At 31.8% G+C, this 22,985-nt stretch overlaps 3 protein-coding genes across 6 annotated transcripts in view; 2 read left to right on the top strand and 1 right to left on the bottom strand.

Moving 5' to 3' along the window:
- The window catches only part of LOC127733789 (uncharacterized), a 31,264-nt gene extending 25,071 nt beyond the window's left edge, over nucleotides 1-6,193 (top strand). For all 4 annotated transcript variants that reach the window (XM_052243106.1, XM_052243107.1, XM_052243108.1 and 1 more), the window contains one exon: nucleotides 4,096-6,193. In XM_052243106.1, coding sequence (XP_052099066.1) covers nucleotides 4,096-4,252 — 157 coding nt within the window. In that variant the 3' untranslated portion in view covers nucleotides 4,253-6,193. The remainder of the gene's footprint in view (nucleotides 1-4,095) is intronic.
- Nucleotides 6,194-13,454: 7,261 nt separating this feature from the next.
- LOC127733345 (G-protein coupled receptor 157-like) lies at nucleotides 13,455-18,063 on the top strand. The gene is made up of 4 exons (XM_052242714.1): nucleotides 13,455-13,923; nucleotides 14,630-14,851; nucleotides 16,397-16,563; nucleotides 17,562-18,063. Exons 1-4 carry the CDS (start codon nucleotides 13,455-13,457, stop codon nucleotides 17,760-17,762), a joined length of 1,059 nt encoding a protein of 352 aa, XP_052098674.1. The 3' UTR covers nucleotides 17,763-18,063.
- Nucleotides 18,064-18,613: 550 nt separating this feature from the next.
- On the bottom strand, nucleotides 18,614-22,901 carry LOC127733344 (uncharacterized). The gene is made up of 4 exons (XM_052242712.1): nucleotides 22,769-22,901; nucleotides 21,596-21,769; nucleotides 19,978-20,046; nucleotides 18,614-19,079 (listed from the first exon to the last, which is right to left on the bottom strand). The coding sequence occupies exons 1-4, from the start codon at nucleotides 22,899-22,901 to the stop codon at nucleotides 18,850-18,852; spliced, it is 606 nt and encodes a 201-aa protein (XP_052098672.1). The 3' UTR covers nucleotides 18,614-18,849.
- Nucleotides 22,902-22,985: the final 84 nt, after the last annotated feature.

Here is a 22,985-nt window from a genome sequence, read left to right as displayed (position 1 = left end):
AGTCCTTACAAATCAATTAAATGGCAAGTCTTTGGAGAAGTAAGTAGTCCTTACAAATCAATTAAAAGCTTGTAAGCAGCCTTATTATTTGCAAATGCACCATACATTGACTAGTAAACTTCATATTATATACTGTGGATTCATTTATTTTCGTGGATTGCGGAAAACTTGCATGTTCATTGATATTTAATTTCATGGTTTTGCCGAAGTCTGCATATAAGCCTATAGAAAATTTGTTATTCATTGAACATTTAATTTCGTGGTTCACCTGTACCCACAAAAGTCACGAAAATTGGTATCCAACGAAAAATGAAGACACAGCAATGAGGACATTGTGATAGTTTATTTCCAACATTTTTTTGCAGTTTAATTATCATTTTTTTCTCCATTTTTACATGCATGCATTACCTTTGCTATATTTTTTATAGTCATTAAAAGATAAAATCATGGTGTCTCAATGATATTCTACCTGTAGATGATAGCTCATGTACACTTTCATCCACTAGATATGAGGGTTTTAAAGGGGAGTATGTGCATGGATAAACAGAATATAAAATGGCCATTTCAAGATGTACAATCAATAAGAAAATAGCTAATCAATTGTTTTTTTACCAATTTTCATGAAACCGTGAATAATGAGCTTTAAGCACGAAAAAAATTAAAAACTCAAGGCAAGAAAATTACCCTTAACCACTAACATATATGATTATACAAAAACTCACCTAAGCAGTTAACCCTAATAATTCAGGCCCTTTCTACGATCGTTCTCTCTCATTCGCCTAAGGGCTGAAAATCTTAAGATGTTAAAAATGTGTTACAAATCTAATATTTTATTGGCGTTCTTCGGAAGATAAGGTCAATTAGCTGTTAGTTTAATGTTAACAAGATAGGTAAAACAAGAGCTTATTTCGAAAGATTAATTGACCATTTTTCATAAATATGACCTTCAGGTGTTTATGTAGCCATTGAAGGATTTAAGGAGTGAATTATACTGATTACTGTCAATACTAAGCAGCTTAGTTTCATTGACTGCTCAGGAAAATCTTCAATTTGTTAAAATATGATAACAAAACTTAAACATCAGATAAAACGTATGTTTTCTAGTAACAGCCTTCCTGTTTATCAGAACAAAAAAAGGTCATACACAATTGTTTTTTTCATCATCTCTTTCAAAACATTCAGATATTTTATGTTTGAAGTAATGACAGTAAAAAATATTTGATTTTAAAAGGGACTGGATAATTTTGTTTATACTTTTGGAAATTAAGATAATTGAGTTGGGTGTAAAATAAAAAGGTCCATCTTATTATTAAGTTAATACATGTACTATATTCACCAATATATTCACATATAGTTATATAACAGTACAGGGTATTTTTACAGATACATGTAGTAATAATTTCTGTAACTAAAGGTGATGTATCTTTTAGGACAATGTATATAGTGTAGATATATAATCAAGATATTTATGTCTAATTGTCTTGTCTTTCTCTTAAGAACGGGTAATTAACACAAAGTAAAATAATAGCTTGGTCAAAGATTGTATTGTGAAAAGAAAGCAAGCATTAAAAGTTCTCCTTCATGCATATACAAGATAAATTTAAAACTTATATAGCTTGAGTAAGTCAACACTTTATGACAGAAATGAACAAATGAAAATTTCAGTTTCAACAAATTTCTTTTAGGTCATAAGCTGTCATTATACTTTAAGTTTTGTTATGTTTTATAATGTTACATGACTTTTTTCACAAGGCATTTAATAACAATAGATCATAACTTAATGAAACCTGTCTTTTAAAAATACAGTTCAAAAATATTTTGATTTCAGAATATTTCATCTTAAAGCAATGGTAATGCTATGTTCTTTTTAAGGAAGACATTGATTTTGTAAAAAGATTTTGTTTTGCTTTACTAAAATTGTTAACTACATGTATGTGTGAATAGGTTGTGGAACAGATATTTAATCCATTTTAAATGTAAGATCCATCACTTAGATTATCTCCCTTGACTATAAAACAGCAGTAGAAGATTCAATCTTAAAATCGGACTTAGATATAGTTCAGTTTTCTGTAGACAAACTGATCCTTGAAAATATGAATTCAATTGGACAGATTTGTTTTGTAGACTATGTCCAATACCATTATTTTTTCTAAGTCTGTATGATTTTTTTGTTTACCTTAAATTGTCCTCTTCTCATTATTTTATACTCTAGCTGTCTTTATCTATGCCTTCTACTTATTATGCGAATATCCTCTGTTTAAGCATGTCTTTTCATCATGTATTTCTATAGACATCAGATGACTGTTTTACTTACATGTATACATAAGTGTACCAACATAATTTAAAAACAGATAAGATTTTTATGGTTATAAATTCTTTGTTATATTCATATAAAACTGGTGTATGATTCTTTCATCATCCAGCTGACAAGTTTTTATTGAGAAACAGTATCATAATATAGTTATTCGACAAGGATGATCTTGAATACTAAATGCATTTTATTTGTCCAGAGATTGTTTATTTTCATTTATTCATGGGGAAATAGTTTATATTGAAGAAATATAAGAAATAACTAAAATAATTTGTTTATTATACTGCTTTTTGTTGCTGCAACGAAAGTCGCAGTATGCTAGACATAGGTATTACTATCCATAAACTATTTGTACAAAGCTTTATATTTCAGAAGGTAGAAGACCTGTATGCTTCAAACCTTGTATGCCGATACCTTATGTTCCAAGGTTTCTGTTTGTCCTATGTCCATTGCTCTTGATATATTTTCATGGTTTAGCGACTGCTTGAAAAAAGATTATAGTTTTTTATTATGTGAATTTCTCACTTATTATGAGTAATAGGATTACTATATTTGATATATGGGTTCCTTGCAATGTCTACATGTCCGTCAGACAAGGTTCAGTTGACCTTAACCTCATTTCATGGATCAGCGATCAAGGTTAAAGTTGCATGATTAGGTCCGTTTCTCAGATAGTATATGCAGTAGGTCAACTTTATGTGGTGTTTGGGATAATTATAAGGTGTACATGTGTGTCTGACAGAATTTTTTGACCTTGACATCATTGTCATGGATCTTATAAAATGTTAAGTTTATGTGATACTTGTAGTAAAACCTCCATCTTTAAAACTTTCAACATAAAATCAATGGTCAGTAAAGCAGGCGAGACATTTCAACGTGTGCACTCTTGTGAAGTGTTTAATATACATTAATTATATGTTGTCTGTGGTCTTCCTGGAAAGCATAATAAACTCTTTTAGTTCCAATGAATTCAATGATGGATATAGAAATAAAAATCATGACTGGTTTGATGTCACACAAGATTAATACAAGCCACACACTGGCTCATCTGTGGGTTTTGTAAAAAACTGACAATGTAAATAGATATAAGAAGATGTGGTATGAGTGCCAATGAGACAACTCTCCATCCAAGTCAAAATTTATAAAAGTAAACCATTATAGGTCACAGTACGGTCTTCAACACGGAGCCTCTTTTTCAATGCAAATAAAGTTAAATTGTCTTCCCTTTATACCTAGCTATAGGTAAGGGAGGTTACTGCTGAATGATTCTCATTGAGTGGTGGAAAGAATACTGGAAAAAATAAGTTTTATTTGTATGTGATTTTGTGAATAAAGGTATAAAAAAGGAATAGATTATCAAAAATCCTTTATTTTAAGTTTATGTTACATTTTTGAAATATTTGGAAATAGTGAGAGATGTAATCTTTAGTATAGCAAAAACTTACTTTTGTCTCTGAATTTTAAATTGAATGTAGTCTGCAGAATTTTGTTGGTATATGCTATATACATAACTAAAATTTAAACTATCTTACTTCACGATTATACAACCCACATAAGTTAATTCCTTTGGTTATATCATTTTTCAAGAATTGATTAGAAGGATCATTACATGAATATTGCCAAAGTTGAAATATTTCATTGATAAAGCATTTGCACATCATCATTGGCACAATGTCATTTTCGTTGTCAGATTCATTTGTAGTAAATAGTTACATCGGATTATATTTGTAAATAACAATAACGGATTATATTTGTAAATAACAATAATATTGTTTGTTTTGCAGGGCCTTGTCACATTTGACAAAATTAAAGACACTTGTGAAAGACGGGAAAACTATGAGAAGTAGGTCACAGTCACCTCATGTTAGACTACAGAGTAGGTCACCGTCACCTCATCATAGACTGTCGTCAATATCACCCTCCCGTATTCCACTGACATGATAGATGGAGCAGATCATCATTCCACCAATTCAGACATTTGTACACAACACAAGAAAAAAAACATAACAAATATCAATTATTAGCTTATGTTTATCATCTTCTGCTAAATACTACTGGAATATCTGGAATACTACTTAAAATTAGTATAAAACATTAAAAAATGTTACTTAGCATCGTATAAGTATCTCACAACAACTATGAAGTGCTCTTGATGTGTGTCACCCATCTGTTTACAAAAAGAAGCTGCAAATATTCTATTTATAAAGTAGTTTATGATAAAATGAATGTGTTTTATCCTAAAAAATATCAATTTTATTTGTATGAGCTTTAAAAGTTTTGTTAGTTCTGCTCACAAGTACATCTAGTTTTTTTTAAACCTTATTTTAGTCTTTATTCAGCAGTAAAATGTTTGTCAGGTTTGATCAGTTTAAAGCATAGTATATGGGTATTTAACAAAGACTGCGTAAACATGTTTTAACACTTATTGATATCAGTGTAAATTCTACCTCAATATTAAAAAAGGTCAGAAAAAGTATATATAGTTGTTTATCAATTTTGAAATTTAATATATTGAAAAAATGATATAACAAGAGTAAAATTATATATAGTCTAAAAACCCAGGTCACACAGTTGAAATCTCTCAACCTAATTATTGAAAAGATTTTAAGATTTTCATTCTTGCTTGTCACAGATTCTTATATTCCATTTGCTCTTTAAACATGAACTTATTGTATTTTTTTGTCTGTTTAGAAAACATATCTTCCTGTTTAACTTATTTTAAAACTTTATATTGATTTGTCTTAAAGTACAATGTGAAGTTTGAAAGAGATGAAAAAATAGCAATTTTGATATTAATTTTCATCTTTTTTGTTTCAGTCTTATGATACAGAATTATCTTTGTATTTTTGTCTTTTTTTTGAAATTTATTAATTGATATAATTTCTTAATTGTCTTATCCTGACATAAATAAAAATTACATTTAAATTTTAATAATCAAAATCTGTTCGTTTAGACAATAACTGGACTTTTTTTAAAACTATTTTTCCCAATATAATAATATCTGTATCTTAATATTCCATTCCAATATTTTATAATAAAATAACATTTGGGTATATATGATTGTAAGAAAGTAATTGAAGAAGAAAAAATCATATGTTGGTGCACTTGTTTTTTTGATGTGGCCATTTGAAAGTACCCCATTTTTATGATTTTCCCATTTTTGGGCTATTATCATGAAAAAAATCAGTTTCACATTTAACTTTTTTCAATACTTTCACTAAAGATGAAGTGGACCAATCTGAATAAATTGAACTTAAAAAACTATAGGTAGGTGATAATATAAGAAAGTTTTGTAAAATTTTGTTGCTTTTTTGTCTTAAATTGACCATGCTGTAAATTTTTTAAATTTGGAATTTTTCTCTTTATTTATTAGAACAAAAAGCATATTATATCAACTACTTTGTTATGAATGATTGAAAAATACAAATCTAAGAATTTTGAAAAGAAAAAATTGATATGGGATGTACATATTTTTGGTAAAATCATTTCTTTGTACACTTCACCCATTTGCTCAACATTTTGGCTGATGACACTTGACTAGATTGCTTATAAAAATTTTATTACTGAAAAACTACTTATTGTAAGTACACAATTTTTTCACATAGTTTTTAAATAATTTGATGATAATATTTTAAAAATTCATTTATATTTTCCACTTGTATCACATGTTTGGATATAATTCCCGAACGAGATTTCAGCGAGACTGAAACATCAGAAGAATACATCCTTAAGACAGATTATTATACTAGGTCATGTGATTACTGCCTTTTATTTTTGCCATTTGTGTTATTAATGCTACCTTTTAATTAATTATGTATAGAAACAAGTGATATTTATTTGTTATTATTTATGATATTCTATCATTAAATTTATATCAAGAAATACGTCTTTATTTTTTGGTACATTCTGTATCTTTATCTTCAATAATGGATATGTTTAGAATTCTTGTATATAAGCTTCTCATTTCAGGATTTTAATCAAAGTCAAACCTTTTTGTCTTGTGATGTAAATATTTAATTGAACATATTGTATTTTCTGTTTGATTGATTGGTTGCTGTTTGCTCAATATCCACTGAAAAATATTCCTGTTTAGGGGAGCGGTGTCATCCACATTTCTCACAAAAAAAAACGCTGTATCCGAAATTCCTGCAAAAATAAACAGTGAATCCTGAATTCAAGAAAAAAAATCATCAATTCCTGATAAGTGCAAATCCCGAATTCCCACAAAAATACAGGCCAAAGCACTGCGTCCCAAAAAAAGTCCTTTCGCCGCTCATGTTTATATTAATGAGGAATTGTTTGAATCTGGAATAATTTTGAATTCTGGTAAATTGAGAAGAAATGTATGATGAAAACTAACTCAATTTAGGAGGGTAAGCCATGCATGCATGGCCAAGGGGGTTTGTTAATTCATACTGAAATATCAGTGAAAGTAACCTGAACCTTAGCTATGCATGCATGGGTAACCCTCCTAAATTGGGTTAGTTTTCATCATACATTTTTTATCAATTTTCAAGAATTCAAAATTATTCCAGATTCAAATAATTCCTTGTTTATTAGATTTTATTTTCTGTAAAGGTGGACCAACTGAAATTCATGTATTGGGCTTTAATACAAAAAGTTGAATATAAGTCACCATGCGCCACTCGCGCTTTCACATTTACATGACCAGTGAACCACAAAATCTGGTTCAAAACTCTAATAAATTTTATACCACTAGGTGGATTCCGCTGCTGGTGGACTATCAGCCCCTAAGGGTTTCATCAGCTCAGTTGTCAGTGCTGACATGATTTATTAAATTTTCTTAATGTTTCTGTTTCTAAATTTAGAAATTAAAATAAACTAAAGTTCAACTCCATCAAACAACATTGACCTTCGATGGATTTGGCTATCAGCATTTCTGATGAAGGTAAATCCAAGAAAAGCAGTTCGACTGCATGAAATCTATAAATTGTTGTTATAAATTTTAACAGCACTGGGTCGATACAGCTGCTGTTGGACTATTAGTCCTAGAAGGTATCTTCTCAGTAGTCAGATATTCGGTACTGACATGATTTATAATAAACCTTTCTTAAATTGTCTGTTTCTAAAATTATGAAGAATCTAAGGATTCAACTCCCTCAGGCAAAGTTGACTTAAGGTGGATTTGGCTATTTTGTATAACTAAAGGTCATATAGCCCTTGAACTGTTTCAATTCTTATATATCCCCGGCTTTAAAATATTTGACTTTGAGTCTTCTTGATGAAGGTAAATCTAGTAAAAAGCACTTTAGATGCATAAAATTAACAAATTGATGTTTTAATTTGTTTTGCTATATAAGATCATCATAATGAACATGTGCATTAAGTTTCAAGTTAATGTGACCACAACTTGATGGTGAATTACCTTAAACTAAAACCTGATGCACTGATCAGAAAACAATATGCCTTCTGCTTTAGTAGGCAAGGCATACACAAAAGTTATGGCTGTTGTGTTTTTGAAGTATTCTTATTTTAATTTTTTCTTACTTTTGACAATTTTTGTCATCTAGTAGCTGTTTGCAGAATACAAAATCTTTATGGGAAATTAAGTTATTGTGGTATAAAAATTGTCAATAACCAAGAAGTCGAACATTCGAAACATATAATGGAAACAGTAACTCCACCACTTTGCATTGCCATTCACAGACTGATAAGATATGAAAGACCTTGACAAAAAAATTTCATACAATTCAGAAGACAAATTATTTATATTTTCCCTCACATTAAATATATGTCAAAAATCTGATGCTGTCTATAATCCTACAGATAAAGTTAAGGCTGGTAATTGGCCACCACCAGTTGAAACAACTTCTATTAATTTAAGATGGACCACTATCTTCAGTACACACAGGTATAGTATAGGCCAACAACCTAATTCCTTATTCGTTTCGTTTAAGTCAATAATCTACTGCAGTGTACTTTTCCTTATTCATTCAGTTTAGGTCGATAATCTGCCACATTGTATTATTCCTTATTCGTTTAGTTTAGGTCGATAATCTGCCACATTGTATTATTCCTTATTCGTTTAGTTTAGGTCGATAATCTGCCACATTGTACTATTCCTTATTCATTTAGTTTAGGTCGATAATCTGCCACATTGTATTATTCCTTACTCATTTAGTTTAGGTCGATAATCTGCCACATTGTATTATTCCTTACTCATTTAGTTTAGGTCGATAATCTGCCACATTGTATTATTCCTTATTGATGTAGTTTAGGTTGATAATCTGCCACATTATATTATTCCTTATTCATTTAGTTTAGGTCGATGATCTGCCACATTGTATTATTCCTAACTCAATTAGTTTAGGTCGATAATCTGCCACGTTGTATTATTCCTTACACATTTAGTTTAGGTCGATAATCTGCCACATTGTACTATTCCGTATTCATGTAGTTTAGGTCGATAATCTGCCACATTGTACTATTCCTTATTCATTTAGTTGGGTCGATAATCAACAGCAGTGTACTATTCTTTATTCATTTAGTTTAAGTCGATAATCTACAGCAGTGTACTATTCTTTATTCATTTAGTTTAGACCAATAATCTGCCACATTGTACTATCCCTTACTCATTTAGTTTAGGTCGATAATCTACAGCAGTGTGCTATTCTTTATGCATTTATTTTAGGTCGATAATCTACAGCAGCGTACTATTCTTTATTCATTTAGTTTAGATCGATAATCTACTGCAGTGTACTATTCTTTATTCATTTAGTTTAGGTCGATAATCTGCCACATTGTACTATTCCGTATTCATGTAGTTTAGGTCGATAATCTGCCACATTGTACTATTCCTTATTCATTTAGTTTAGGTCGATAATATGCCACATTGTACTATTCCTTATTCATTTAGTTTAGGTCGATAATCTGCCACATTGTACTTTTCCTTATTCATTTAGTTTGGGTCGATAATCTGCCACATTGTACTATTCCTCACTCATTTAGTTTAGGTCGATAATCTACAGCAGTGTGCTATTCTTTATTCATTTAGTTTAGATCGATAATCTACTGCAGTGTACTATTCTTTATTCATTTAGTTTAGGTCGATAATCTGCCATATTGTACTATTCTTTATTTATTTTGTTTAGGTCGATAGTCTGCCATATTGTACTATTCTTTATTCATTTAGTTTAGTGCAATAATGGTCAGTAATATACCACAGTATACTATCCCTATATATGTAGTGATTGTCAATAATCTACCACAGTATACTGCCTCTATAGATTAAGTAGAGGTCAATATTAATTTGCCTCGGCTCGGTTAACCGTCTCTGCATTTCTATATACCAATCTTCAACAAATATTTAAAGTCCTGGAGTGAACCTCGACCATTCGGAAGTCAACTACTGATGAAGATAACCCTTAAGTATACGATGAAGAGCATTAATCTTCATTCATAATGCAAAGTCATGGAGAAGATAATTTTGGCTCGAATTTTTTAAATATATTTCTCTTTCACCAAAAGTTTTATTTTTGAAAATTTGTTTGTTACTTTATGTAAACAATGACATCAAAACCATTATTTTTTGTCAGGGCTACTTTTACGTTCTGAGTGGGAGAATTTGTGGTCCTATAACACCTATTATGTTAAAATTGGTAAGGTCTCTGGATGTTTTTAGAACTTTTACTGTGACTTGACTGTAAATGTTGCTCTCCACCTATTGCAGTTTATTCAAAATTTTGACCAAATTGCAATTTGTTTTATCAAACCAAAATGTTCAACTGGTCAGAAATTTTAACAAACTGCCGTAGAGAACTACAGTCAAGCTGTGAAAGTGCAAGGTGATTAACTAAAACTGAGAATGGGAACAGGGAATGCGACAAAGAGACAACAACCCGACCAAAGAGCAGAAAGCAGCCCAAGGCCAACATTGGGTCTTCAACACTAAGTATACTTACAATCCTATTAGAATTTAATTCCACCTGATTGATATTTTGTAATGACGATAAGAAAACCCAAAGCCTGATTTATGTAAAAACAATATACAATAAATGATACTACAAATATCAATCTATCAGACAAAGCCTTCACAAAATTGACTTGACGTTCTTTCCAGTATAAGATTTAGTTGACTGCCTAAAACCTTTAGATATGATTTACAATACATTTTGTGATATTAAAGAAGAACCAAACATGTCAGGCAATTCAATGGTTGTAGTTGTTTGTAGTATCATATTTTGTATACATGTATTGTATTTACATAAATCAGGCTTTGGGTTTGTAGTATCATTTTTTGTATACATGTATTGTATTTACATAAATCAGGCTTTGGGTTTGTAGTATCATATTTTGTATACATGTATTGTATTTACATAAATCAGGCTTTGGGTTTGTAGTATCATATTTTGTATACATGTATTGTATTTACATAAATCAGGCTTTGTGTTTGTAGTATCATATTTTGTATACATGTATTGTATTTACATAAATCAGGCTTTGGGTTTGTAGTATCATTTTTTGTATACATGTATTGTATTAACATAAATCAGGCTATGGGTTTGTAGTATCATATTTTGTATACATGTATTGTATTTACATAAATCAGGCTTTGGGTTTGTAGTATCATTTTTTTGTATACATGTATTGTATTTACATAAATCAGGCTTTGGGTTTGTAGTATCATATTTTGTATACATGTATTGTATTTACATAAATCAGGCTTTGGGTTTTCTCGTTTTAAAAATTTGAAAAAAAAGGCAGGACAGGAGTTTTGAGTAAAAAAAAGGCAGGATGAGCAACTTGGCAAAAAAAAAGGCAGGATGACAAATTATGTAAAAAAAATCAGGATAAACTAATAAAAAAAAAGTCAGGACCGAATAGAGTAAAAAATAAAAAGACAGGACCGAGATTACAACTAAAAAAAAATGCAGGACAAAATTTTTCACATAATTTGTCATCCTGCCTTTTTTTTTGCCAAGTTGCTCATCCTGCCTTTTTTTTTATTCAAAACTCCTGTCCTGCCTTTTTTTCAAATTTCATCCTAGCCCCCCCCCCATGAAAATCAAATGGTAGCTCCCTAACTATACATTACGGGTGTTGTTCAGTTTTAAAGGTAGCCTATTTTTGCTTACATCCACGTCATTTTGATGTCTAGTTACTGTGCTTATATTCATTAGGCTTTGGGGTATTACATTAGCAATGGCCAAAATAGTTTACCAAATTCATACTAACAACCTTCACTGAAGCAATTTGTTAAAACATTTTACCAGTTGATCAGTTTGTTGGAGAAGAATTCAAACTGCAACTTGGTAAACCGTTTTAGCCATTGCTATTGTAATACCCCAAAGCCTACTGAATAAGCACAGTAATAGATGTCTCATTTGCAATCATGCTACATCTTTATACATCTATATGTATCATTTGTACCTTTCGAGAGATTCATAAACAGAATAATGTCCAGTAGGAGAAATACGTCTGTGTTAGGGTGTGGGTTAAGGTAATCTGGACATTCAAGTTGGACGCTGCAATCCTTCTTTTTGCTTTTATGGCACTTACATACTTCAAAAACTTCGGAAACATATCTTTTTAACTTGGAACTAGGGTTTAGTTTATTTATTCATTTAAGTTTGTAATTGTGATGGTGAACAATCGAACTGATTTTCCCCATTATTCTTAGAAAGAGCCAAACATTTTCACAAGGAATAACTTGTGAATGAAGAATACGATATGGGGTATACGTCATTGATCCAGCAATCTAACAATACGAGTATGCAGTATAACGAAATCCGAGTTCTATATTTTAATTAGATTGCAATACTATAAAACTAAATTTCTAAATACGTCGTCGATATTTGTATACCAAGATTCCATATAATATTGGATTTAAATAGATGACTTGATTGTAGCTTTTCCAGAGCATTTTGGTCAAATTTCTTTCCAATACTTCTGTCAGAGAATAGAACTGCTTGGTGATATTAACCTCATTTCGATGAGATGTTTAATTGACTTCCAATGAAATAGTCGATCAATATCTCATTGATACAGATTATTGTGATTAGAAGTAGGAGAGTCATACTTAATCATACTTTTTACAGAAAGTATCATCTATGAAATAATAAAGACACAAGGAATCATTCCGCTTGACTTTGATAGTGTTATGGATATATGTGTCCTTCAAGTTAAACCATAGATATAGATTTATTTACTTTAAATTGAAATCTCTGGTTAAAATAATTTGGGATGTTCAAGTTTCTGGCCAAGTGGCATCTTGTAAAGTATTATTATAAAATTTAGTGTTGAAGGGACTTTAATTTTAAAATTTTGTCCACTACACCTCAGCATAACTCATATTTTTATATACGGATCTTATGGTACATTTGTTTTATAACATGTGTTATTAGTGGTGAACCTAAAAATACTATAACTAAACAATATGTCATTCTTTACTTTAACTAAACAATATGTCATTCTTTACTATAACTAAACAATATGTCATTCTTTACCTTAAAGACAAAACAAGAAACATTCTATCTATGTTCTGTATTAATGCTACCAATATAGTGTTCTAACTATTTATATACTTCTTCAATCTGAAGTCCATTTTATTTGTCATTCAACAGATAGAATCAGCCTTGTATTCTTTTTTCTTTGTTTGCATAAGACAACTTTAGGTTTGTAAAGTTGAAAAAAATAGACACGATTTGCTAATTGTGTTGCATGGTATGTATCAATACCATTGGGTATATTGTTTTCAGGTATATTTGTTCTATAGAGTGGTTTTTATAAATTTCTAACAAATTGATCTTGATTCCTGCGAACAGGGGTGAATAGATGCACGTGGAATTAATTTAAAACCAATCAAACAGCGATGTATTGACGGGATTGGAGTATCAAAGTACTGGTATCTAGGTTCTATAGATAGTTTCCATGGAACAATAGGTATGGAAATAGCGTGAGTGTGCTTCAGTTCAGACTCATAGATAAGTTATTGCGGTCAAAAACTTTAAAAACAAACGCAAATGGATATGAAAATGATGGTGCACTAATATCAACAAAATAAATCGTTTTATAGATTTTCTGAAAGGTACAAAAGCTGATATAGCAAAAGAATCTCAATATATTATAAGAGAGTACACCCAACCCAAGCTATTTTTTGCATTAATTCATCGTTACTACAAGCATGGTACTAAATGGTAGCGAGACTGTGTCCGTAGTTTCTACAACGGCTACTGTAAATGGGACAGGAAGTTTATCTGATGGACTTGATTGGCCTTACATAACACTGACCGCTATAGTATCATCTCTGTCAATATTCGGAGGACTGGGTATAACATTTATTTACGTGTTATATAAAGATCTACGAACACCTGGTAGACGACTATTGGTGTACCTATCACTAATGGACGCGCTGACGGCTTTCGGGAATATTCTTGGAGTAATATGGCTGATACATCGTGACAGCTCTGTCATTCATAAAAGTATGGCCTACTGTAAGATACAGAGTGGCATGACTATTTATTCTAGTATCAGTTCGTTTTCATGGACAGTCATAATGGGTTTAAGCTTGGTATTTAGTATTGTAAGGTCGTCACCGTCATTTGCGTCCAAATACATGAAACTGTTCCATATTATCAGCTGGATTTTACCAGGTGAGTACTACTAGTAACTAAGTTTTCTTAACAAATTAACTTTAGTTTATGTATTTGACTGTACGCTATAGTGGTTTTTATCCACTTATGGAATATCCCAGAACAGGTCAGGTGTAAGCAATGGGATGTCACGGCTTAAAAAGAATTGTGTCTATTAAAGCAACTGACAAGCTTAAGAGTTGTCCTTAAGACATCTTTCTTTTTCAGTAAAATTATTGACAAAGATTAAAGTTATAATGTTATAGCCATTCTACGGATGCTGATTAGAAAAAGACCTGGATAGAGTACTAACAAAACTAGTTTAATAATGTCACGTGCGTGTGTACGTCCATAGTCATGTATCTCGTCAGCTGTGGTTGTTTCTGTCGCTTCGTGTGTTTCTTTTTGTTTGTTTTGTTTTAGCACACTCAGATTGAATGTCAAGTATATGGTAATCTTACTGACAATGCGTATACTCGGTTCGATAGACGGCCTGTCTTACAGTTAAGACACTTGTTTTTGAAAACGGCTTAGGCCACATGATAACCTCTTTAGATTTTCTTATTTTGTTTTTTTGTGTTACTGCCTCATTGACATTCATTCAGAATCCTCTTAATAATATGATCTTATTTCGGGCAACGATTATTTATTGATTCATATAGATACATACATGTAAAATAGTTAAACCGAATTTAAACATAATGTACGTGTCTTTAATGAATTACAGCTACGATTACTATCATCGCTCTGTCAACCAACATACTAGGATATGATACGACTCTCGACCAACCAAGTTGGTGTTGGATTGACCCACGAGTACCACATGCTTTATTTTGGCAATTTTTCACTGGGAAATTTTGGGAGATATGCACATATATTGCGACTGTTGTACTGTATTCAATGGTAAAAGTCTTCTTGTGGAGAAAGGCAAGTCCAGTTATAATACATAGTTTTTTTTCAGATCTCACAATATATATTCACTTAACAATAATTGCAGTGAAAAAGTTTCACTTTTGTAAATTTACATGAAAGGAATTATGAAAATCGAATCTTAACACAATACCTTCAACGCACTGATTATGACAAGCCTTTTGACTACTTTTGTTAATCGTTGCATTTGTTTTTATTTGAACATACTAAATAATTATTTTATATTTTGAAATGAGACAAAAATATTTTTGAAATAAACAAATTTACTTTTGACATTGCACAAGCGTCTACCGGCACTGCTTATTATTTACTTTTGACACTGCACAAGCGTCTACCGGCACTGCTTATTATTTTCGGTGTGTATGAAAGCTATTCCAGAGTACAGTCGACGATATTAGAAGGACGGCAAGTTTTTTTTATATCTGCAAGTTAAGTATACTTTGAGCTTGTTTTTAGTAAAAAAAAAATAGAAAGAAGGAGATAACAAGGGATCAATGAAAAGACATATAAGTCGAAGTAAAACAGACAACACCATGACCAAAAGACAAACAACTAACAGACAAACAACACTCCATAAAACTAAGCCACGTAAACCACATCAAATACAGCAGAAGGGTCGAACATTCTTGATCAGGTAGTATTTATTTTTTTTATTGCCTATTATATAGTTGTCGCGTTCAGTGTTTGTACTGTACTGATATTTAAATGTATATGCCTTTTGTTATTTCATTGGTCTTGTATAAAATGGATAGGAATGAAATACAAGAATATAACCTTAACCGCACCACATCTTCATATGCCTATCTTAAGTCAGGATCATTGTCTTTGGTTGCATTCCTTGAGTCATCTTTTATGTGTTTGTTCTTTAGTGAATTTGATGTCGATTGGAGATCTATGATGGCCATGTTAAATCTATTCACAAGTGTATAAGACTTGGTGCGTTTTAGTATTTGGTATATTGTATAGATTTTTTTCCCTTTTGGCGCTATATATTTTCTATCTAATTGACCTTTAACTACACACTTCTTTTTATTTATATGGTTTTGTCGTTCACCTTTGTTGAGAAAATGTATAGACATATCCATGTACACGTCCTAAGTCAGTTACCTCATCAGTGCATGATTATCTTATGTCGTGCGTTGAAGGAAGATCTGTGATTGCTTAATTCATTTACAACTCGTATAGACTTTGGACGATTTAGAACTTGATATATTATATAGACTCCTATTTATTGATGAAGAATGGATGTTGCCCTCTAAATTTTGTTGGTGTGTTGCTGTCTCCTTAACGTTTATCCCACATGTTGATTTACTATACAAGGGAAGTTTAATTTAAGGAACAGACCCCATTACATCGGCACATTACATTCAAAAATTATGACCTATTTTCGCAGGAAACTTGCAATAATTACTATATAACAGAAAATAAAGGGTCTTTAGATTAAATCTGACTTGCATAATTTATAGCATTTTTACTCTCTTAAACTCCTTTTACATGATCAATCAGTATTTTACATTAATGTCCAGTCACCATATTTTACAGTCGAGAACTACAATGACCAAAGCAAAGAAAACTCGGAAAGCAGCACTACAGGAAGCCAACTTGAAACTGACCTTTGTACCTGTCGTATTTATAGTATTTAGATTTTGGGGTACCCTTAGATTTCTGCTGGGATTTTTTGCTCACGACTATGCCAGTTCTGGAGATTCAAGATGGATTGCCATACTACAAGTAGGCCATATACATGATATTTTTGTTTGTTTAATGAATAAGCTTTTATTGAACTTCTATGTCTGAATATATAACATACATAAAACTCTAATCTAAAAAGGTAGTTTGACGTAGATAAAATATGTTACGTATGGAGTTAATTCTAACGCACACATTTCAGTATTAACTGGAGAAGAAATTGCTAGGACGTTTTGAAAAATGATGAATATTAACAGCTTTAAACTTTCCTGTACAAACAGCTGAAGCAATACAATACATAATTATGTATAAAGGTAATTCTAATGTACATATTACAGTATTAATTGGAGAGGACATTGCTCAGAAGAATCGAAACACAATGAAGTAGAGCGGCTTAACATTATCCATTATATTTGTATTAATTTTGGTCATATGACAATACTGTACAATTAAAACCATGTTTTAACTTCATGTGATTAGATTTTTGGACTTTGAAAAATCCTTGAAAAGGTTTAAATTTTTTAAGTTTAATAAATTCAAATCATTCTACACCCGATGAAAAATTTTGTAACAATAATTATTAATATAAAATTGTTGAGAACTTCAATCTAACACTTATAAAGTTCGAAAGAGTTTATGGTACTTAATAACAAGGAAACCATTCCTGTAAACATTTGGATGATTTTAAGTATATCGAAATAAGATATTACAGCTAAGACATATATGCCTTAGTTGTAGTTTATCTGTGCGCCGTTCTTCCAAACTGACCCTCCCCCTTTTTCTAGTAAGGACGTTTGAATTTAAAATTGTTATGAAAATGAAAGGTTTCCCCTTCATGTCTACTCAATAGCAAATTCATCTTCACTTTTAAAATACTACAGTTACCCACAATGTCATGCTTTTAGTACTTTTTTTTTATTCTCGATTGCATGACTTATGTCCAATCCATTCCTATTCAGTCATTTTTTTCCTACTTTTCTCGCACTTTTCCAATAATAAATAAAAACGTTTTCAAAATCACCATCTTATCTATTCAACAGGGGATCGGAGACAGTATTCAAGGTTTTGCCAACTTTGTGTTTTACGTTTGTTTAACGGAACAAGTAAGAAAGCGAATATTTTCTTCAATTCGACGTAAAAAACCTGATACACAGACTATATTCTCGGAGACTGGTCCTTCACATTCCAGGGTTGGAACAGTCCAAACAGAGCATTGTAATAATTCCATAAAACCACAATAAACGTTTGGTAAACAATGTAACTAGTTAACATTTCCATCAAGTCGATCCTATTTGTCTGTTGTGTGTATTGTATGCAGGTGCACAGAAGTAAGCGACACCGTACAACGTCAGCGGAATGAAGATTGCTAGTAGTAGAAAACTCCACTCTAGGATAATAGCCGTATAAGACAAATAATAGCCTACTTGACATGTTAATTTTTCTGGAAAACTGTTAACCTTATAATATAATATCACAGCACCTGAAAAACAAAGGGCTGATTATGTAAATAAGTGTAGCAAAATAAAATTTATTAATTTTTAATGACGTTCTTCCTTTAGAATATTTACATGGTTTGGTATAAATGTCTGCTGAATAGCTAAAAAATAGTTATCAACAATAAAAATTATGAAAATATTCAACTGATTTATATGGAGAAAAAAGTAAATAAAGAACTTTTCGTTTGTGCTCTACTCCGTAATGATTCTTGCTTGGTTTGATTGTAAGTTTTATGTACTCTACAATTTAAATGTCATTTTTTTCTAGGATTAGCGTTCCAAATTCATTGAGCAAACTTTTTGGCCCTCGGTGTTTTCATTGTTTTTTGTTTTTTGTTTTTTGTTTTTTGTTTTTTGTTTTTTGTTTTTAATTTAAAACATTCTGGACATGAGCGTACCTGCTGGAGAACACTATAGAAGAAAAATGCTTCAAACACAGTAGTTCACGACTTTATTACTTCAAATTACTACTAATAGAAATCGACAGTGAAAGCCCATCAATCTTGCGAGGAATACAACTCTCCAAGGATAATTTCTTAGCAGATAATAAAGCATTTGCATGACTTGTCAAACGTATATTTGAATAGAAACTCGTAGTTAACACATTTTCACTAATCTTTTAGTCCCCTGTGGCTAAGATCTCAGACGTTTTTCGTTTTTTCGTGCTCCAAATATTTGTGTTTACCTTGGCGTTCTTCTTTCAATTGGAGTCTGTATTTGACCGACTGAGAGTTCTGAAAAAAAAAACCAAATTATTTATAATATATATCAACTAATGGAAAACTTTCATTTGTGGAATTTTTGTTAACTGAACTTAGAGATGCCAGTTAGCCTAATTTGTTTCAATGTACTTACCTAATGAAGAAGACATGATCCTCGCCACTAAAACAGAATACCATACTGTTCCTGGACCTACTTTGGCAGACTCATTTACACAACCACCAACTCTTACTTTCCAGCTCATAACAAGAACAGGGAAGACAAAAACCGATAGAACTCCGTCCGTGATAAAGTAAATGTTGGTTAGTATGTCTGATCTACACGACAAATAATTGTATGTTCCTACAATTAAAAATATATAAAAAAAAAATAGTTAGTTAATATCAAATGAAACAATGTAGACTCTATTTATAATTATACTTAACATAATATGTGTATCATAGGCGGATCCAGGGCCCCGGCCCCCCCCCCCCCCTCCCCTTTCGTGGGAAAAATTATGGTTGATTATATAGGGAATCACTGAAGCATGACTGGAGCCCCCCCCCCCCCGCCCCCCTTTAGATCAGTCAGCGGGACCCCTCTTATGAAAAGTTCTGGATCCACCACTGTGCAGCATATGTAGATTGATTTCCAGTATGGATGGATGTGAGTACAATGTACAGTATGTATGTAATTTGACGGATGTGTTTGGTATCATCATTATAGATGGATGTGAGTACAATGTAGAGTATGTGTGTAATTTGACGGATGTGTTTGGTATCATCATTATAGATGGATGTGAGTACAAAGTACAGTATGTATGTAATTGGACGGATGTGTTTGGTATCATCAATATGGATGGATTACAGTATAAATAATCGACGTAATACTCTTCCGTTTTTCGTTTTTTTTTATTTATAGTGAATACATAGTAAGATATAATAGTTCCATGTGAAATATAATTTATCATCGGCTTGTTTCACTCTTCAGCAAAATAAAAGGATATATAGCACAATAGTCAAAGAAATATTATATAGATAATGACCTTGAATTAGGTGGATACAAGAACATTAAACCAACAGAAGTCATGCCCGAGTTAAAAAGATTTTTTGTCTTTCTTTACGTTATATTCACAGCGCGTTCGTCGTAAGCAATATACATTACATTTTATCAGAGAACGCTTTAGATGGACTTCAGCCAATCAGAATAGTGGGTAGCCGGAGTCATAATTTTGATAGTTAAGAGTTATGTAAAAAAATACCTGCACATACGAGGAACATTCCATATACAACAAAGATGCCAATGAAAACGGTGTCATCAAAACGACAATCTACAAAAACATATACGTAGTGTTTAAAGAAAGATACAGTGATAGTTATATTGTTATATTAAGTCATGATTGTGTGGGCACATTATTTAGTTGGAGAATCAACATTTCTGCTGTATATAATTCATCCAACCCATATTTAACTAAAACCCCTCCCGAGGGTATCAATTGTTATTGTGTGGAATCAGAGACACATATACATTTCTCTAGTGGAATTCAGTGGTTGAGTAACATTGTGATATCACATCTTTTTTAATTGGTCTTCGAATGATTGCACTGCCTCAGTGGTCGATTCGTAGAGTGTGAAAGGTAGCAGAAATGATCCGCGGCCGGATCAGACCAACAACCTTATAATTGCAATTTGTTGCCTATTAGTATAAAAATAAGGAGATGAGGTATAATTGCCAATGAGACAAATATCCACCAAAGTTCAAATAAAGTGGATGTAAGCAATTATAGGCAACCGTACGGCCGTCAACAATGAGAAAAAACCCATACCGTATAGTTGGCTATAAAAATCCCCGATACGAAAAATGTGAAACAATTCAATTGAGGAAACTCACGGCCTAATTTATAACAAAACAATTTACGAAAAAAAAATATGACAGACATGAATCAACGACAACCATTGAACTACAGGCTCCCGACTTGGGACAGGCACATAGAGAATCGGTGGCGGGGTAAAATATGTTTGTGAGCGCTCAACCCTCCCCTAAACTGGGACAGCGGTGTAACAGCACAACATAAGAATAAACTATAAAACTCAGTTGAAAAAGGCTTAACTCATCAGATCGATACAAAGCAGAAAAACATCAAACAAAAACACATGTTGGTTTGGAGAAAGAATAACCTGTCCGTGTTGCGTGATATACATGTAGCTTCCCACGTGGACTGACATTGTGTGATTATTCGTTTATGTTTCAATAAAAGAGAGGCGAAAGATACAACAGGGATATATTTAAACTTATAAGTCGAAAACAAACAGACAATGCCATGGCGATGCAAAAAAAACAAAAAAACGACCGAAAAACAAACAACAATATAGAAACCACAACATAGAAAACTAAAGACTGAGGAACTCGAACCCCAGCAAAAACAAGGGGTGATCTCAGGTGCTCCTGAAGGGTTTGCAAACTTGCCAATAGACTCCTTTCAACAAATATATAAAACAAATGTCAAGTTACAATAACTTGCCAATAAACAAATGTTTGATCACAACCACTCGTCAATAGACTCGCTCAACAAACACATAAAACAGACTCGGTCAACAAAGTTGTGAGACACATAAAACAAATGTTAAGTTACAATCCTTTATCAATAGACTCGCTCAACAAACACATAAAACAAATGTCAGTCAAGTTTCATTCCCCGGCCAAAGGACACCCTTTAATAAATGCATAATACAAATGTTAAGTTACAATCATTTGTCAATATTCATAGAATTCCTTCACCAAACGTCAAGTTACAATCATTCGTTAATATACTCCTTTGAAAAAATACATAGAACGATTATCAAAGGCGTTATTGCGGTGTTATAAACGAAATAACTTACAACTGAAATACTTGTGTCTAAGTGCTTCCCCAAATTTACGTCTAAACTCTGCAAATCTATTGGATCCTTCCCAGCTTGTATATAATGTTGTGTAGAAATCCTGTGACATCAAACTGTCCATTCGTTTGATAGTAGATGGTAATTCTTCGACTGTCTCACAAACTTCGATACTGCCTGTAAAGTTTAGAAAGCAGAAAAAAGCATTACAATGATGTTGTTGTCTGTTGTCATTTTTGGTCTAAATTTCAACAAGTTATTGTAAAAACCTGTTACCACTGTATTAGGCGAAGCTTGTAGACTGGTTCCTATTTAGTGGAATAGCTTAAAAAATCGGCACTTAACCAACGTGCTTTCATTATTGCATCGACAGAAGTTACTGAAGAATATCACTTATTTATCAGAATTAAACACTACACATGTCTGTCTATTTATGGTGTGCTGCACAGTAAATATTCTTTACAACAAATGTTATTTTGATCAGGTTAAAATTACTAAAGTGTTCATGCTTACCTTGTTCACATAGTTTTTGTTCCTGACTTGTGATTACCTCACTTGGCACCCTTTTCAGAACTGTTTTAAACTTTTTAGTTCTATCACATATTTCATCGAAAGAAGGAAATCCGAATAGTGCTGAAATCGGCTGTTTAAGATTTTTAGATTTTTCTAGTAAGATCAACATTCCTCTCCGAAGTACACGGAAGATCATCTATTGTACTTTGCAGACCACTGTCTAAAATAACAGAGTTTCATGATAAATAAAAATCATATAAAACGAAATAAAATCAGGTGCATATTTAATAGATTTCACACCATAACAAGAACCATGTGTCTATATATGTTAGTTTCCATCTTCAAATTATCTTCGGGAAATTTAACTTGTCTATCATCTTTTTGTATTGTAAATATTCATTTATTTGAATGCATGCATTATTTCATGGAATAATCTTTCAACTCACCACTTTGTATTTATACTCCAGTTATGTGTTGTAGTATTCACCAGAGACCAGACTTTTTTTTCATCCCCAACGTATTGACAAATGTGACTGTCTCAAACCGGAATCCTCGTCAGATCCTCACGACAGAACGTATGGGGATTGAAGGTAAAACGGAGAAATTGAAGCTTGCAAAAAAAACTTAACCCCTCCTCAAAAAAAGAAGAAAAAAAAAGAATACCTTCAGATTGCACACTTCGTTCAATACTTGTTCTGAAATCACTGCTGTTCTCTCTCTGTTTTGTGTAATACACTGTAGAAATATAAGGTCCATCTTTGTTTTGTGTAATACACTGTAGAAATATAAGGTCCATCTTTGTTTTGTGTAATACACTGTAGAAATATAAGGTCCATCTTTGTTTTGTGTAATACACTGTAGAAATATAAGGTCCATCTTT

Source organism: Mytilus californianus, unplaced genomic scaffold, assembly GCF_021869535.1.
Source record: "Mytilus californianus isolate M0D057914Y unplaced genomic scaffold, xbMytCali1.0.p SCAF_3, whole genome shotgun sequence".
Taxonomy (NCBI): Eukaryota; Metazoa; Mollusca; class Bivalvia; order Mytilida; family Mytilidae; genus Mytilus; species Mytilus californianus.
This window is presented reverse-complemented; position numbering and strand designations above follow the sequence as displayed.

What these genes read in the sequence shown, in the direction of transcription:
- LOC127733344 (XM_052242712.1), bottom strand. Translation starts at nt 22,901, where the DNA reads ATGGACCTTATATTTCTACAGTGTATTACACAAAACAAAGATGGACCT. An exon ending in ACGAAGTGTGCAATCTGAAG is followed by an intron (nt 21,770 to 22,768) that starts GTATTCTTTTTT and finishes TAAACTTTACAG; the next exon opens with GCAGTATCGAAGTTTGTGAG. An exon ending in TAGACACAAGTATTTCAGTT is followed by an intron (nt 20,047 to 21,595) that starts GTAAGTTATTTC and finishes ATGTTTTTGTAG; the next exon opens with ATTGTCGTTTTGATGACACC.
- LOC127733345 (XM_052242714.1), top strand. Translation starts at nt 13,455, where the DNA reads ATGGTACTAAATGGTAGCGAGACTGTGTCCGTAGTTTCTACAACGGCT. An exon ending in TATCAGCTGGATTTTACCAG is followed by an intron (nt 13,924 to 14,629) that starts GTGAGTACTACT and finishes AATGAATTACAG; the next exon opens with CTACGATTACTATCATCGCT. An exon ending in AAGTCCAGTTATAATACATA is followed by an intron (nt 14,852 to 16,396) that starts GTTTTTTTTCAG and finishes CAATGACCAAAG; the next exon opens with CAAAGAAAACTCGGAAAGCA.